The sequence below is a fragment of the Perca fluviatilis genome, chromosome 8, assembly GCF_010015445.1.
Source record: "Perca fluviatilis chromosome 8, GENO_Pfluv_1.0, whole genome shotgun sequence".
NCBI classification, from domain to species: Eukaryota; Metazoa; Chordata; class Actinopteri; order Perciformes; family Percidae; genus Perca; species Perca fluviatilis.
Genome location: NC_053119.1, coordinates 6,246,453 through 6,265,172, shown reverse-complemented (window position 1 = coordinate 6,265,172; position 18,720 = coordinate 6,246,453). Strand labels below are relative to the sequence as shown.

At 39.4% G+C, this 18,720-nt stretch overlaps 1 protein-coding gene across 1 annotated transcript; it reads left to right on the top strand.

Moving 5' to 3' along the window:
* Positions 1-474: 474 nt before the first annotated feature.
* slc13a1 (solute carrier family 13 member 1) lies at positions 475-17,558 on the top strand. The gene is made up of 16 exons (XM_039809764.1): positions 475-679; positions 2,415-2,739; positions 3,393-3,521; positions 3,935-4,071; positions 6,039-6,205; positions 7,496-7,535; positions 7,693-7,768; positions 8,908-9,050; positions 9,296-9,415; positions 10,274-10,372; positions 11,860-11,961; positions 12,873-12,964; positions 13,179-13,273; positions 13,881-14,042; positions 16,236-16,373; positions 16,528-17,558. Exons 2-16 carry the CDS (start codon positions 2,629-2,631, stop codon positions 16,669-16,671), a joined length of 1,755 nt encoding a protein of 584 aa, XP_039665698.1. The 5' UTR covers positions 475-679; positions 2,415-2,628; the 3' UTR covers positions 16,672-17,558.
* Positions 17,559-18,720: the final 1,162 nt, after the last annotated feature.

Here is an 18,720-nt window from a genome sequence, read left to right as displayed (position 1 = left end):
ATAGATTGAAAACACTTTAATGTAATGGTCTGCACACTCCTTTGTAATTTCTCATGGACTTCCCCAGACAACTCAACAGACGGCGGCCAACGCAGTAAATGCCTGACAGTAAGAATGAACTTGATGACCCCCCCCCCCCTCCCTTCCCTCCGTTTGTAGAGGAGCAAATCAGAGCAGAGATAAAACAAATATCCTGGAAAGCACACTACAGACCAGATAAGACACTGATTGTGTGTTATGGTTGGCAACCATAGACCATTAACTCCATCTCGTGGTATTGGTAATTGATTAAATTACCTACAATTCTCTGAAGCCCGCGTACATTCGTCTTCTTGTAGGAACCTTGACCTGCTGACCCCTTCTGGTAAGTTTCAGTGAACATGTATTCATTAGCCAAGGGTCAATGATCATGATTAGAGTTAGCAACTGTTTGATGACACCTCTATGGGCTTTAAGATAAAGAGTCCAGGTAAACCCGATCACACTGTGCTTTGTATCTCTCCCAGAGTCGTGTGGACGGACGCGTGGCGTGAACATAGCAAAGTCTCTGCTCTATTTAAACAAACTAGTGTGGAGTTAGGCTCAGTTTATCTCTCTTCCTGTGCGTTACAAGAGGTTTCAACAGCACTGATGTATGCAGATGCTTTCACACCCACGAAGAGCCTGAGGGGGCAGTGAGGTAAGGTCACTCTCATTATCAGGGTCATTTTCATTTTTCTCTCTGTTGACATTGTCCTCATGGCATGTTCTGGTCAAATATAGATTTTGTCTGATTGATTTAGGATTAAGATTATTATTTGGCTTTAAGCACCAATACGTTGTGTTTCCTCACTCTGTTCTTGTTTGGTCACGGTCAAAGGGTGTCTGAATACCTCTCAGTAATTAAGTAAAGTAATGCTCCCGGGTCTTATTTATCTCAACCCACTGAACCCACTTTTTAAATTCCAGTGAACATCCCAAATGTGCAGGGCCACACAGAATCTGTGGGTGTAGAATTTTGCAGAATTTTCTGCAGAATTTCCCGCAAAATTGAAACTTTAAATAAAATAAAATTCAGAATGTTAACACATGCATATTCTGCAGATTTTCATTCTGGATCAACGCTGAAAACTGTAAAAAAAAAAAATATATATATATATATATATATATGCAAATATGTAAGGCTGACATTTGAGCAAAATGTTTTTAAATGTTCAAGCTAATGTAAGGTTATGGATATACATTTAAATAAATATATATATATATATAGATATATTGAAGAAGGCAAACCAGGCTGTATATTTTATTAATTTATGCCTTTACAACTTGTAAAGTTGTCATATCCAGCAAATATTTAAGTCTGATTTCCTTCTTTCTCGTACAGTGTAAAAGTCAAAATTTCAGTTTCATATTTGTTCTGGCTTTTGGCAAATATCACATCATATCATATTGTGATAAATTGAGAACAACCTATTCTTAATTCTTAATGTCTTCTGGCATTTGACAAGCATCTGTCATTGTTTTTACAGCTCATACTGTAAACATATATATATATATATATATATATATATATATATATATATATAGATTTGTTACTTTCTTCATACAGAAAGTATATATACTATATATTTCTCCTCAGTCAGGTGTACATACTTTCTTATGAAAGTATGTACACTTTCATTCAGGGAGAAAGTAACAAATCCCCGTTCAAAAACACTGTCAGTTTTAACCTTGCCCTTGCTTTGCGTAAATATACATAGACTTTTTTTTTTTTAAACCATCACAGACATTACTTATTTGTGTTAACATGTAACCATCCACCTCCATTGGACAGAAACCCCTGCTTTTCTTGTTTTCAACACAGAGAACTAAGGTCAAAAACAAATGTAAATGAAACACCAGTTTCTTAAAACATAAGCCTCTGAAGCAGCATTTCTCATTATTCAGTTACAAAACTCTCAACTGTCTACAACTTGTTCTTAATTTAAGTGTCTTCTGGTCAATACGGCATCAAAAGTAATACACAAGTTTCGTCTATTTAAAAAAAAAAACTATTACATTTTTTGACATGTTTTTTATAACTTTAAAGGGACCTCCAAAATGTAGTGAAATCCTCTTTTTAGCCGTATTGTCCAGAGCCAGATGAGAACATGGATATCAGTTACATATCAGGGTCCAGGATGTGTTTACTGCTAGCATAGCTCCATCAAAAGTAAAGAAATCCTTCCTCCCAACAACTCAGAATCTAAGTTTTCAGCTGTGATGTTGCTTCCTGGAGTTCATCTGAAACTCCCACTCAAATAGTAAGACATTGATGCTTGCAGAGATGGCTAGACACAGATTAAAGTATCCGCAAATATAGCTCCTTTAAAGTGTCATAAATGAAAGGCTCTGTCTGTGTGTCACATTATTGTCTCACCTTTGTGTTGGTACAGAGATAACCGGCGATCGCTAAGCAGCTTTGGAATCCTACTCATAAAACTCCCAGCAGATATGGACACATAACCTGCGACCGCCGACACTTTCGAGGCCAAACCTGACACAGTGTTCCTGATAGCTCAACGACATTGTGAGCCGCTTTTAGCTTAACGGCAATAGGATACCAAGAGAAAACCTGCAGAACAGAAGAGAAGAAAACACAATAAGAAAATGAAAATGCTAATGGGGTTGAGAAGGGGTCTGTGGAACTATCGCAGCATCGCCCTGATTATCCTTGCACCGCTGCTGCTGCTTCCTCTTCCTCTAGTCATCGGGACGAAGGTGAGTCTCCTTTACACGTCGGCAACCAGTCTAGTGCAAAGATCAGCAATGGTTATGATTTAAAAAGCAGTTCTCTCTGAAATGAATGATTCAAAGTAAACTGCTCTGTTCTGTAATACAATGGAATATGTTGTCATTTCTTTGGTAGCAGTAAAGCTGCACCAATCAAGGTTTTTGAAATTATTACCATGAATAAATCAACGTTGTAATTTCTCTGGTAAGGTAACAGTAAAGCTGCACTAATAAATCTTTTAAAACTATGAATTCAAAAAAATGAGAAGGTTTTTGGCATCTTCCTGGTCCTAGTTTTTTTTTTTTTTATACAGCACATTTACTTTGTGGTTCAGTCTCAGTGTTTCAGCAAAACAAACTTTAAATAGCACACAGTAACCAGGTTTCCATCCAACTGTAGCGAAAATGTTAACGGAATTTTCAGAAAACCTGTAAAAGAAAATGAGAATGAATGCACGTTTCCATCCATAGGAGTTGGTTCATCGAGATAAACGGTTGGTGGTGTTAATCCCCCAGTCGGGTTCCATTAAACCAGAGGAAGAGGACACAATCACTCTGCACAAATCTGATGTTTTCATCTGTGTGTGTGTGTGTGTGTGTGTGTGTGTCTGTGTGTCTGTGTGTCTGTTATGTCCCTGCAGGAGGCAGAATGTGCCTTTGTGTTGCTGCTGATGGCGACATACTGGATGACAGAGGTGATTCCTCTGCCCATGACCGCCATGCTTCCCGCCATCCTCTTCCCCACCTTTGGCATCATTAAGTCCTCACATGTGAGTCAAACTGTCCTTTAGCAGGCCAAGCTATTACTATATTAAAAAAAAAAGATGCTGTTTAAAATCTCTAGCCCTCCTTTTGACTTATGAAACTAAAGAAAACTAACGAAAGAAACAACATGCTCACTAACATTTGGCAACTACGTTAGCTGAAATGTCTGGTACTGTAAATATCCCACTTCTGTCCCAGCGCACCTATTTTTCTTCACGTTATCTTGACAAATATATAGATAAATGTGTTCCTTTAAATGTTCCATATTGTAAAAAGTGATATTTCCATGTCTTTTTCATTATAAAGCAGGTTGAGGTGCTATAGCTACCTCAACCTGCTACGATTGAAACTATTGTTCTCCCTGTATTACTTGGTCAGTGTTACTCTCTTATTTTCTCTCCCTGTGTTTCTCCTCCAGGTGGCGAAGGAGTACTTTAAAGACTTCCACTTCTTGCTGGTGGGCGTCATCTGCCTCGCCACGTCCATCGAGAAATGGGGCCTCCACCGCCGAGTCGCCCTGAGGCTCGTCACCATGGTGGGAGTCAACCCTGCATGGTGAGCGCCACCCCTTCTCTCAAACGTTTTCCACAGAGGATACATTTTAATTGGCATTTTAGTATGCGTTAGTGGTTGAACTAATTTTCAAAAAAGACTGTCCTCCCTCCCAGAGGAAGTTGTGCAAGCCGCAATTACGACCTATATTTTAGTTTCTAGTAGCGGCGCCCTCTAGTGGCTGTAGTAATTACGACGGGAGCAAAGCAGAAAGTAAAGGAATGCCAAATTTCAGCGAAAGGAGGGAGGATGGGGTGGTGGATGGGTCAAACAAACACAGGAGAGCAGGGTTTGAGTCTTTTTTCAAAATACAAGTAAACAGCGAGTTCATTTTAAACTAACGAACGTTCAGCGTCACGTGAGTAACCTTCGGGAAGTATTGTAGCATCTGATTTGAACGCAAACCACGATCTTTTTCTAAACTTAACGAAGTAGTTTTTAGGGCTGCTCCCTCTTAGTCAATTAGTTGACTAATCGGTTGTTTTGGTCTTAGTCAATTTAGATTTCTTTAGTCCATTAGTCATGTTTGATGCTTTTTTTCATGCTGAATGACTTATTTCCAAGAAACGTACGAGCACATCTCTGGTAAACACAAGAATTAAAGTGGTGCTTTTGCATGACTCTTTGCGGAGAAACGATTAAATCACCTAATCGATTAGTCGATACAATTGAATGAGTGTTAGTCGACTAAGAATTTCTTCAATCGAGCACAGCCCTAGTAGTTTTGGTGCCTAAACATAACCAAACTACGAACATTTCCCAACATTAAAGGTGTGTTTAAAATTGCATCCTATACGTTCAAAACCTAGACCGACATTCTCTGGTTTAGAAATTAGGTGTTCTTTTCGCCACTGCCAGGGGCGCTACTTTTATCAAATAGGGTAGGAACAAACAAGCCATATCGTCATATGGTTTGTAGGACTTGTTGTTTTTTAATTTGGGGCACCTGACTCCTGGAACAAAATACAGCACATCAACTCACTTGTGCCTTTTTAGACATTTCAGGAATCTGATTTTAAACCTCCAAACTTTTACGTGGATTTGCTTTATGTGATTGTATTTTCTTTTACATCCTTACCATCCCAATACATTTATTAAATGATTTTTCCAATTCAGAAAGTTTAAGTAGCTTTTTTGTCTGTTTTGAATTATTGAATGAATGAATGAATGAATGAATGAATGAATGAATGAATGAATGAATGAATGGATGGATGGATGAGATGCAGTCGACCAGGTGGTTAACTGGGGGTTAGAAATAGAGCTGCACAATATATGTTTTTTTAATCATCATCGCGATATCAACTGGCGCAATAAACATTTCGCGAAAGGCTGCGACACATCACGAAAGATACTCCGAGATTTTTTATATTATTTGAAAGAAAATATCAGCAGAAACTGCACTTTAAAATGTTACTGTCATTCTTTTTTTGTGGTGCCTTTTATATTCAACTCAATACAAGAATGTTATATTAATAATCATTTCCTTTCATTTGTTTTAAATTTAACAAGCATTGTATTGTATTTAGCAGCAGAAATGCAGAACTGAGTACACTTTAATATCGTTATTGCGATATTCAACAAAGTTATCGCATATCGTATATTTTCCTCGCATTGTGCGACTCTAGTTAGAAAGTAGCAGATCGAGGTGGGGTGTTTGGTGTTTTCAGCCCCCAACGTCGTCTTCCAGGCAGCAGTGCATGGACGGTGCTAAGGTTAGGCAATGGTTAGGGTTAAGGTTAGGGTTAGGTGCCTCGAAGTCGACGGTATTTGGTGTTTTAAGCCCCCAATGTCAGCGCTGCCTGGAAGACACTAGGATTAGGCAATGGTTAGGGTTAAGGTTAGGGTTAGGTGCCTCGAAGATGACGGTTGCAGCGCTGGCTTGAAGTCGACGTTGGGGGCTTAAAACACTATCGAGCTTGAGGCGTTCATCAGCGCTCCTGCTCTGACCTGCCATGCTGTCTTCTCTTCAGGTTGATGTTGGGCTTCATGTCCGGCTGCGCATTCATCTCCATGTGGGTCCAAAACACCTCGGCTGTTGCCATGGTGATGCCCATCGTGGAGGCTGTTCTCCAGCAGATCCTGAAGGCCAAGGAAGAGGGATTTGTCTGCGAAGACAACCCCGGCCTGCAGCTGGACGGTACCTGGACTTACATTTTATTCATTTTTTTTACACAGAGGAATTTCTTTATAGACACACACTCTAAGATTATTTTTACAACCACTATTTGGGTTTTTTCTACAGTATCACCGCTTACCTTGTATAACATATATTAGCAACATTTAAAACTGCTTTTTTATCAAATAGAAAAGATAAACAATGGCCCATGGAGACATTTCATAACCTGGCAACCTGCAATGTGTTCTTATCTATGGCTTGAAACTGAGCTAAAAAGCATGGGCAAATTATTTATTAACCATTTATAAACACACGGTATCAGTACTGAAACACAGGTATCACATTTCAAAGGTTACCCTGCAACTCCAACAAGAAGTTATAGTACATACAACAGGTAAAATGTCAACTACATATACTGTAGTACATTTGCTGTTGAGTAATTAGTAATGCAATTACTTTTTTATTGAGTAACATGCAATGATTCATTCATAACGTTTCAGCTTATCCAACACTGATGGCAAGTAAACTATGGTTATGTTTGGGCAACTATAATATCTGCATAAGATTAGAGACATGCTTATACATTACTGTAGTACAGTACTTAAAAAGTGAAGCTGCACATGTGTGCACTGCAGATTCATCCAATATGAATGTAATCCAAGATACTGGGCTGGTTTATTTCCATTTAAACAGAAAAGCAGTTCAGAGTGCTTTAAATAAACAAGACATAGAAAGAAATGCAAAACAAAACAAAAATAATGTCATTGAGAAAAACAATTATTTTGCAAGTAAACTCTTGTTTTGTCTTGTGCTCTGAATCACTTCCTCCCCATCTCCGCCCAACATTTGAATGTTTAAAATATATATATATATATATATATATATATAAGGGAATTCAAAAGGTTAAACGGGAAAAGTATTAATTAAGTTAAAGTTTCACAGTTTATGTTGTTTTTACTTTTGATTTCTGTTTTGTTTTTTTTAAGTTAATGCAACCTCTTTCCAGAAGTCAACGAGTAATCGTGATTTCAAAATTGACCATAACAATTGTGATTATGATTTATTTTTCCATAATCAAGTAGGCCTACAAACAACATTAATCAATTAACATGAGCCAACATTCAGTCAAAGTCACACAAAGTCATGAAGTTGAGAGAAAAGTAGAAGAATTCGCCGTCTAATCTTCACTGTTAAGTTCTGTCTGAGAGAGAAGCATCACGGGAGCACATTAACACAATAACCTCTTAGAATACCAGCAACACAGAACAATAAGAACGAAGAGAAGTTAACCACAGTCTGTTATTTTTGCAGAAACTGACAACCATTTTGAAAAGATGAAAGAAGCTGCGAGGTATGTGAAGGATTGTATTTTTTTTACTGTTCACTGTGGCTCATTGATCACATATCTGTTGCCTTCACTGTCCCTCTGGTGTATGCAGAGTTCTAGGTTCTTGTCATTGCAGTACATCCCGTATACATTAATATAATTATATTTCTCTGTCTCTCAGTGACCAGAAGCGTCCAGATGTTCCTGAAGACACTCGTGTTCAGATACAGACACCGTCGCAGTCTGTTGAAGCGCAGGTACAAAAACTACCGGGCAGATAAAACAATACAGTTTGTTTCTATAATATTACTGTTATTACAGCTGATACTTCTGATTCTGCAGCTGCTGCTACTACTACTACTACTCAGGGCCTGTAATTAAAACAAGACTATGCGCCAAATGTGGATGAATCTATCTGCCACTTTGGCGGGTAACCAATAAGAATTCAGGGTTTTTCCTGCAAAGAGGATTTTTTTGCAGCCCCCACAAAGAGGTTTTAGCCAGCACCAAAATGATAATAATTAAAATAGCAATTCAGATCCTCTCTAAATGTGTTTAAGCGCAATTTACCAAACAACCGTTGAACAAGCAGCACATAAACTTGAATAGGAGAGCTAATCTCAGTTTTATCTCCAGATTCAGGCTGCATCAGACTCTCCGGGATTTATTTAAATATGAATATTTATAAACCAGTTTTGTTAATTTGGGTTTTTTTACATTTTAAAACGAAAACAAGGTAAATTAATATTTAATTATTGAAAAATAGAAAATAACCTTTAACGTTGAACCCCGCTCAGAGAAAGCAAAGTGAAATCCTTTTGCAATCATCAAAACTTGGCTGATAAAAAGCCTGCGTTGCTGGTGGCCAAAACATTCAGGCCCTGGTAGTACACTGTTGCTGGTGGCCAAAACATTCAGGCCCTGGTAATACACTAGTAGTGTCAGATCTAAGCAGTAGTAGATGAAATAGCAGTAGTAGCTGAAGCTTATGATATAATTCACAATAATTCTGAGCCTGTAAATAATGTTGATAATGTTAATAATGTGTCTTTTTTAATCTACTGTGTATTTGCAATGTTTGTTGGAAATTGTGTCAATGACAATCAAATTGAATTGAAGCAGCGAGAATGCAAGAATGAATGTCACAAGTACAAGCAAGCTCGAAGTCAAGGATGTAATATTATACTATGAAAACAACAACCTAACAGTACAGCAAATTGTCAACTTATTTATTCTACTAAAGCTACGGCTATCTAATCCTATTTTCTTACTCCCATATAATGCCACTGCTACTACACTACTACTATTACAACTTATATGATTAGTTCCTATCCACTAGTTCCTGTGCTGGCTAATGTGTTACACCGGTGTTGTCTTGCATGTTGCTGTGCCTCAGCCGGGAGCTCTCAGCAGGTGTAAACAGGACCTGATGATGTGTAAAGCCATGTGCCTCGGCATCGCCTACTCCTCCAACATCGGAGGCATCTCCACACTGCCCGGCACCTCGCCCAACCTCATCTTCTCCGAGTACCTCAACCAGTGAGTGGTGCACCAGACATGCTGAGTGAGAAAAAATAATCATTAAAAATGAACACAAAATGAATAAAACTCAATCTGTTCCAGGGTTGATATTTACTAAATATAAAACTGCAATTTAAATTCCCCTGTGAAGGATGTTTTGCTTAATTCAGTCTTCTGGTTACAAAAGGATTCAAAGCTTCTGTGTGGATATAAAAATAGAAAATGCAATTAAATCCATCCTCAAACACTGTGTTTAATTTCAGGGTTTACCCGAACTGCAACTGCATTAACTTTGCGAACTGGCTGGTGTTGTGCCTGCCCATCAGTGTCATCATGCTGCTGCTGACATGGATATGGCTGTACTGGCTCTTCTTTGGCTCAGAGTGAGTGTCAACACCCCATCTGCTCCGCCAATCAACTCCTATATGTGTTTTTTATACCAACAGCCATAGACATTCATCACATTTTTATCACTTCTCACACACGTTTTTATTGTTGTGCAGATACAGTGTGTGTCCAAGCCCACTTTAATGAACTATTAATCATTTATCTTATGTTTATCTTATTGAGGAATGTCATAAATAGAGATAGCATAACACACACGTGGCTGAATTGCTCCCAAACAAAGTATTAAAATAAACAGGTTTAATTTGTAAACTCTGATTTAGTCCTCGGTACTTTAGCACTTTACTCTTTAACAAAAACTTCTATGTCTGAAAGGATCCTTTCCATAATGTTGTCAGACACTTATATAGAATAATAATCTGAGCATGTCAGCGGCAAAAACAGCACGAACTCACATTAGTCACTTTGACACCAGTGCATAGGCAAATAAGGTCCAGGTTGAAAAAAATACTGAAATCACCCTTTAAAGAACTAACTTTTAACCTTGCAAGAACATTCAAAGAAACTGAATATGTAAATAATTCAGTTTACATTCGATAAATGTTTAAGATATCATCCCAGAAGTCCGTGATTCCTGATTTCATATCGACACAACCTGAGGCTGAGGCCTGAGTGCAATGCTAATGTTAGCATTAGCAATGTGAAGGTGTCGGACAGGTTAATTGTGAGCGCCGCTGAACTCCGCACATGCTCAGCAATCTCTTCATTAGCCAGTCGGCGCCGTGTGCTCTCTGTGGGCTTTCAACCAATCACAGTCAATCATTTTGTTCACTGTGAGCATTTGTCTGTCGCCTATCAATAATATAATCTGTCTGTGCACACACACATACACACAGCTTCAGGTTCCTGTGTCAACGTGGAGGAGAGCAGTCTCAGAAAGAGGCAGCAGCAAGAAAAGTGATTGAAGAAGAGTACAGGTCGCTGGGACCCATGAGGTGATCATTCATTTATTCAGTTATTCAGTTATATGTTCCATCATTTATTAGTTCATGTATATATTTCTTAATTCATACCTTCATACATTCAATCATTTTTATGTTCATTAATTTACATTCACGTATTAAAGGCAGGGTTGGTAACTTTTTCCAATATAGACTTTTTTATATATTGTTTGAAATGTTCTTTACACACCGACAGCAATAAGTAACTTCTGTGCTAAAAAGGATCCAACATCTGTAGCTGTTGTAAATCCTGTTAAAATGGCCACCAATCACAGCCTCGCGGTCCGCTTGGAAAGAACCAATGAAATGCCTCCTTGCCCCGCTGCGCGTACTCTACCCCTCCCGTGTACAAGCCTGAGCTCAATTGGCACCGCCAGAGTTACTGCGAGTCTACTGCGAGTCTACTGCACAATGGAGAAAACTCAGCAAAAGTTGCCACTGCCGCAGTTGATGAGTTTTGATAAGTGAAACTGCGGACCTTTGTCCTTAGTAGTCTATAGTTCGGTGGATTTGTGAGGACTATGGTTAACTGCTCCTCAGATCTCTGCAGGGTAAATCCAGACAGCTAGCTAGAATATCTGTCTAATCTGAGTTTTCTTCAGTTCCTTCCCGAGGCTATTTTGCAGCGGCGCCGTGGCTCCGCTCGGCGCTTAGCACCGCCCAAGACCATTGTGATTGGTTTAAAGAAATGCCAAAAAACCAGAGCACGTAAATACATGTGTTCTTTAATGTATGGAGGATTAAATTAATGGATTTATTCATACATCCAATCAGTTATACAGTATGTTTAATTATTCAGTCATTCCTTATTTATTCAGTTATATGTTCAATCATTTATTTATTCATCCATTCATACATATGCTTTTGAAATCATTCCATCCTACCGTTATTAATTAATTCGGTCATTTAGTTAGAAGTCAGTTAAAAGTTCATTCATGTATTAATTAAACTTTCATTTGTTTATTCAGTGACAGTTTGTTTCTTCACTCATACATCCGTAGATCATTCCTACATTCTGTCAGTTATATGCCCATTCATTCATTCATACATTCAGTTAATATTTTAATTAATTCAGTCATTCATTTGTTTATTTACTTTTTCATTCATTCTGTCAGTCAGTTACGTTTGTGTTTATTTATTCTTTAACTCAATCTGTCATACGGTCATTGATTAATTTTTTTAATTATACCTTCATTCATCCATGCATCCATTCATTCATTCCTTCATTCTTTTAGTTGGGCTATACGTCCAGTCATGCATTCACCCATCCATTAATTTAGTTATAGCATATATTTCTACATTCATTCATTTATTCAGTCTGACATATGTCCATTCATTCAGTTATCTGTTCAATCATCATTCGCATTGATTCTCCAATCTCTCGTTATCAATCCACGCACCCAACATTTTTTTGAACTACTCATTCACCCTTTCATTACTCATACATTCATTCATTGCTCATTTTTTATCCCACCCTCCAGCTCTCAGGAGATCGTCACTGCGGTGGTTTTCGTGACGATGGTGTTGTTGTGGTTGACCAGATCTCCAGGTTTCATGCCAGGCTGGGCTTCTCTCTTCCCTCAGTGAGTCACATTACTTCTTCTTCTTTTTTTTCACCTTAGCTTATTTTGACCCAATTCCACACACACACCGTCTTGCTGCTGCCACAAATACTCACAACAGCACCAAATGTGGACTAATCCGCAGCTGAAAATATTCCCCAACAAATGCACTATTTCCTCCTGACAGTGAGCAGCTGTTTTAGGAAATCACTGAGACTTTTTTTAAAGATGAAATTATATATTTGTTTTTTCTTAATATTTACATCTTCAGTAGGAAGCAATGGGCTTGGGTAGGGAAGTCAGAAAGTATATAGTCTCGCATTGCCAGACCTATGTCTCCACAGCGCTGTGGCTACACCACAGATACATGCTGGGATAGGAGAAGAAAACACTCTGGGTTGTTTGCATTTCTTTAAACCAATCACAATTGTCGCTAAGCTTCGGACGCAGCGATGGTGGCTCTGTAAAATGGTCAACTGTAATACTGTAATGTGAGTTATTTAAATTAGCTGGATACATGGTTAAACGTCATTTGCTCTTACCAGTGTATCGCTGTGTGTACCTCGTCCACAGCAGTCTCCGCCAATCAGTCCCAAAACGAGGAAATGCCCTAAACATATTCATTGTAAATCTGTACAATCATTCCCCGAAAGAACCGAGCAGGCCTGCCTTGTTGCACGGTCCAAATGTTCTTCAAAACTTGCTATTTTCAGCGTGTAGCTGACTAGCTCCAAGGTTGTTGTTTCCGTAGCGAAGGGATTTTGAGAACGGCAACACACAGAGAGCGCGTGAGCCACGCGCCCTGATGTCAGGCTTTATCCTGAAAATGTACTTCCCGTTGATCCACTAGTACTAGAAAGTACATGGACTAACACATTATTGGTTTTGGTCTTTTCATTGAATTCATGTTTTTCTGTCCTTGTCTTGAGCAGTCACACGGGCTACATCACTGACGCGACTGTGGCTCTTCTGCTGGGCCTCCTCCTCTTCATCATACCCGCCTACGGACCTTCCAGACAATATGGTGAATACACACACGACGTTACAATTTAGCTGTGATTGGTAGGTTAGTCAACTACAACATCCACAGATGGTAACCAGATGTGGAATGTAACTAAGTACATTTATTCAAGTACTACCTTCACTTAATACAAACATATCATAGAGAATATTCTGAACATGTTATCGGTTTTTCAAGGCTGATAGGATATATTTTTTTTTTATCTCTCTCCATCCAGAGGCCATGATCTCCTGGGATAATTTCCAGGCCTTAATGCCGTGGAAAGTGGCGCTGCTGGTCGGCGGAGGCTTTGCACTCGCTGAAGGCACAAAGGTAAGCCGCCAAGTGTGTCTGTGTAACATAAGCTTTATGCTTCCACTTGATGTTCTTCAAAGACTAAAACGTGTTAACTCTTTCAAAAGGAGGATGATGAATAATTCAACATCTTGGGAAATGTGCTTAGTTTCTTCTCGGCTTATTTTTCTTTCTTCTTGAGTTTCTGCAAGGTGATTCAGAAAAGAAATGAATGAACATTAAGTTATATTTGTAAAATTTTAAAGCTGGGAGCAGAACAAACTAAATTCCAGTTACGATGATTGTATTTGGGTAGTGGCAGAAATCTCACTGACACTTATATCAAAACCTTAACCTTAACCCTAACCATTGCCTAATCCTAGTGCCTTCCAGGTAGCGCTGCCTGGAAGACAACATTGGGGGCTTAAAACACCAAACACCTAACCGGCTGAAACCAGACATAAACATGCATTAAACGTGTTGTGTGTGTGTCTCTCTGTGTGTGTGTGTGTGTGTGTGTGTGTGTGTGTGTGTGTGTGTGTGTGTGTGTGTGTGTGTGTGTGTGTGTGTGTGTGTGTGTGTGTGTGTGTGTGTGTGTGTGTGTGTGTGTGTGTGTGTGTGTGTGTGTGTGTGCGTGCGCGCGCAGGAGTCGGGCCTGTCTTTGTGGGTGGCCGAGCTTCTGACACCTCTGGGTGAACTGCCAGTCTTGGCCACGATCGCGATCGCCTGCATCATCGTCACCACAGTAACAGAGTTCGCCAGCAACGCCGCCACCATCACCATCTTCCTCCCCATCCTCTCTCCTCTGGTAGGTCCACTGTGGTTTACACTGCACAGACACTCTGCTGGACACGTCAATTGGTCAATTTTGAACGATGCTCGTGCATTTCCTTTGTTTCATCTTTATGAAGCAAAAAAAAGAATTGGCTGGTAAAAAAGCCTGTGTGGCTAGTGGATTTTAAAATCCACCTGCCATAGTGGCTGGTGGCCAAAAAAAGCTGTGACTTCAAGCCCCTGAACACATCCAGTCCGAAGGAGCACAGAAACTGATCTTTAGATAGCAGACAGCTGGCAGCAGACATAATGTACATATCTACACTCTTACGGCAAAAGTGAAAGTGTTGTTATGTTATTATATTATTATTATTATATTAATATATACAATTACTTTATTAGTGCAAGGTGCTCAGACAAGCAGGTACAAGAGTTGTAAAAACATACTTTATCTTTGGGTGCACTTCCTTTTCAGTGTGTCCTATGAGTTCAAAATTCAGCTCACTGTTAGGCCAATAACATTCATGTTGATCAGCAATCGGTTATTTTTTTCAGTAGCACTCGATGATACATCAGCTAGTTGGCTGAACATCTTGTTATTCATTCGGGTTCACACATTTACTCTGCCAAGAACAACATGCCACATTCTGCTGCAGCTCCTTGAACACCTTGTCCCTAAAATACATGTGTTCAAAGGAGTACTCCTTACTTCCCTTGGTATCAAATGTTAACCCGTGGGCATGTCACACGGCTCTGTAAGGTTTGTAGCTCGCTCCTTTGTGCAGGACGGCAACTGTACTTGGATTAAAACAGCTATAGCCTGAAATGGTTTACAATGGTGACACATATAAAGAATAAGTATCCATGCGTTCATAAAAAAACATTTCAGTCAGTGTTCACTGTGGTCTAAAAAATCATCACTCTGCCAATTAATTGCTAAACAAGCTACTTCCAGTTGAGCTATCAGGAGACAATAGCACGACAAACAAGTGTTTCTTGGATTGTGGTGGCACCTGGATTGTGGTTGCAGCTGCTGCTGTGGTCCTGCTCCACGCCCACTGCTGCTACTACTACTATTATTATTAGTCATAGTTCTACTATTGTTACTGTTACTATAATATCCACTGTTCATCATGTCATTCAATTTTACCCAATGCTATAATTATTACGAGTCATATTTCTGTACAAACCGATCGCGGCAGATGGCCGCCCACCAATAGCCACGTTCTGTCTGAAGTTTCTGCCTGTTGAAAGGAAGTTGTTTCTTGCTGCTGTCGCACCAAATGCTTGATCTTGGGGGGAATTGTAAATTATAAAGAGGGGTCTAGACCTACTCTATCTGTAAAGTGTCGTGAGATAACATCTGTTACGATTTGATACAAATTTAATTGTATTTAGCTGTTCTGTTGTAGGCAAGGCAGCTTTATTTGTATAGCACATTTCAGCAACAGGGCAATTCATAGTGCTTTACATAAAAACAGATAAAAAAAATAATTAAAATTAAAAACGAGTTATACGAGAATAGAATTTATAGTGCAGTATAAGAAATTAAAAATTAAAGAGCAGTTAAAACAGTTAAACATATAAAAGCAGATAAAATAGGAATTTCTCTTTATATGCTTATATAGTTTGTCATACAGTTTCAACAATGTAACTTCAGTATAAGAAATGAACAGTTATTTAAAGAAAGGCAACATCAAAAAGAAAGGTCTTCAACCTTGATTTAAAAGAACTGAGAGTTGAAGCGGAGCTGCAGTTTTCTGGGAGTTTGTTCCAGATATGTGGACCATAAAAACTGAACGCTGCTTCCCCCTGTTTAGTTCTGACTCTGGGGTTGTAGAGGAACTATGAGTGTTTGAAATACATTGAACATACAGGTGAACAGCATTATGTTGCAGGAGTGATTTTCAAGTTAGTCTGTCTATTCCTAACAAAGTTTGATATGTTATTAATCCCAACCAACCCAAACCAAAACTTGTTAGCATGCCCACCCTGAGTCTATCACCCTGAGTCAGCTATCATCTCGTGTATCTCGCATTTTTGTTCGTTTGTATTAAGTGTAAAGAATGAATGAACGATGAGCGGTGTTCAAACTATTATGTTTGAAAGAAAGAACAAACAGGCGGACGAATGACAATCCCAATTCGATCACTGTCGTTGTTGAATAACGAAACAGCAGTCAATATTCAGACTGATATTTGTGTTTGTGTCATCCGTCTCTCTTTAGGCTGAGGCCATCCATGTCAACCCGCTGTACGTCCTGATCCCCACCACCCTCTGCACATCCTACTCCTTCCTGCTGCCGGTGTCCAACCCGCCCAACGCCATCGTGTTCGGCTACGGACACATCACCGTCATGGACATGGTAAGTCCTATGGTACAACCACAGAAACAAAAATCTAGATATAATTTACTCCTTCATGAATCCTACACTGAGCGCAGTGCACACAAAAAAATCAGTATGAAATTGAATTCAGCAAATGTTAATCTATAACTTCCATGTCTGATTGCTGCTGCAGGTGAAGGCGGGGCTTGGCGTCAACGTGATCGGCGTCCTTGCCACCCTGTTGGCCGTGACGACATGGGGAGTGCCGTTATTCTCCCTGAATACGTACCCTGACTGGGCGCCGCTCCTCCCCGAGTTCAACTCCACTGCACCGTGATGATGGGTGCCTAGGCATAGATCTTATTGTGAGGTTCAGGGACTTTTTAAAGCAGTTTGTTCTCATAAACCATTCGTACATATAGCTACGAAAAATAATGCACTTTGATTCGTATGTATACCACGTATTTATTGCCGTATGCCCCACATTGACTGCCTCTGTATAAGAACGCTCTGGTCCGCCTGGGGAGGAGGTCGGGGCGGATGGGTGTGTCATAAAACACAGCGCTTTCAGGCGGGGGAGCGGAGTTTGTGTCCCTGGGAAAACACAAGACTCTCACCCAGGAAACTGCGCTCATGTATCGGGAGTGGTTTAATCCAAACCACTAGGGCTTGGTAATCGGAAAAGATTTCCTGAATCGATTCGATTCCGATTCACAAAGTCCCGATTGGATTTCATTTCCGATTTGATTTCACATGAATTAGGTTGGGGAAATTTACAGTACCAATTTTGCTTTGCTTGGATATAAAAGAGATTCTCAGAGAACTTCTGCTGTAAATTATACAAGCAAGAAGGAACCCTTAAATATTTTTTTTAATGCACCAGGTTCATGTTTACGTTAAGTTTTGACCCCCAAAAGGTTTGTTTAAAGGACTTTTTACTTATACCTTCATAGTGAAAAGGCATATAATAAAAGATAGATGTCTGGATTTTATTTATTGATATCAGATCACTCGAACAAAGATCGAATTATTTGGAGAATCGATTATTTTAACCCATCCCTACATACCACACTCGTTTTCCTAAACTTAACTAGTTGTTTTGGTGCCTAAACTTAACTGTTGTCGCTGCATGACAGTTACCTTTTGTAAGCTAAACTTAACTGCAACGGCCACTGAAATGATGGTAACCTCACAGTGCTCACCTGGCTCACATTCTTTTGTCGGCTAAATATAACTGTAAAGACCGCTGAACTTAACTGTCATGTGACCCGTAATTTCGTAGGATATCATACAAACCTGTTCATGAGAATGTGTTGTTTAAAGGGCTCTAAGGAGGCTGGTGGCACAGAGAAGTTAAAGTTGAACTGAAGGCTCTCTATTGTCAAATGATTACATAAAATGTGAATTTTGTCACTTGTGGTAATGAATCCACAGACAATTATCACCATCTCTGCAGTTCTACAGAGATTTTTAGCCTCTTTTAGCTCCTAGTGTTTGGTTTTGCCGGCACATTTCCGCTGGATGTTTCTCATTTCGGCCGGATGTCCGTTACCTTCTGCTTTCTTTGTGGCATTTTAAACTCCGGTGGATTTCTGAGGACTATGGGTAACTGCTCCTCAGATCTCTGCAGGGTAAATCCAGACAGCTAGCTAGACTATCTGTCCAATCTCAGTTTTATGTCGCACGACTAAAACAACTTTTGAACGTACACACGTTCCACCAAAACAAGTTCCTTCCCGAGGCTATTTAGCCAGACCCTCCTCCGCAGCGCTGTGGAGGAAGGTCTGGCAATGCGAGACTCCCATCTAACTAACTGGTGAAGAAAGCGGAACATCTCGCAGGAGTTAGTGGAGACCAAACGAGACCTGAAAGGAGAGTGAATAATGGACTTTTTCCATTCATCAGGTGGACACAAATACCAACCAAATTGGATTGAATTATATTGCTCTGTGTCTGCTGGAATATTGTCAGACAGCTCGTTCTGCTGCAGTGATCAAAGGAAATATGAGAAAACCTTGACAAAAGGACTTTTATTGGGAGAATGACAAAGTGACATCTCTTAATTAAACATGTTTTTTTAATGTTGGTATGTTGTTGGTATTTGATGCCTTTTAGAACTGATCTTTTGTTTTTGTTTCTATTTTTTGGATTTACTTGAGCTGTCAAATTGGAAAACTTGGTCCCCACACACACACGTTGCTCTGTAAAGTCCTTCTGTATGTAAGGCTCTAATTTGAAAAACACCAGAAAAACAGTGACCTCTAGTGGCAACAGCGTCTCTAATTTACATGTACTGTGTAAATATGCGGTATGATTATAATACACCTAACGTTTTAAATAAAGCAATAGATTATTCCTTTATTAAGTGTTTTAGATCATTGTTATG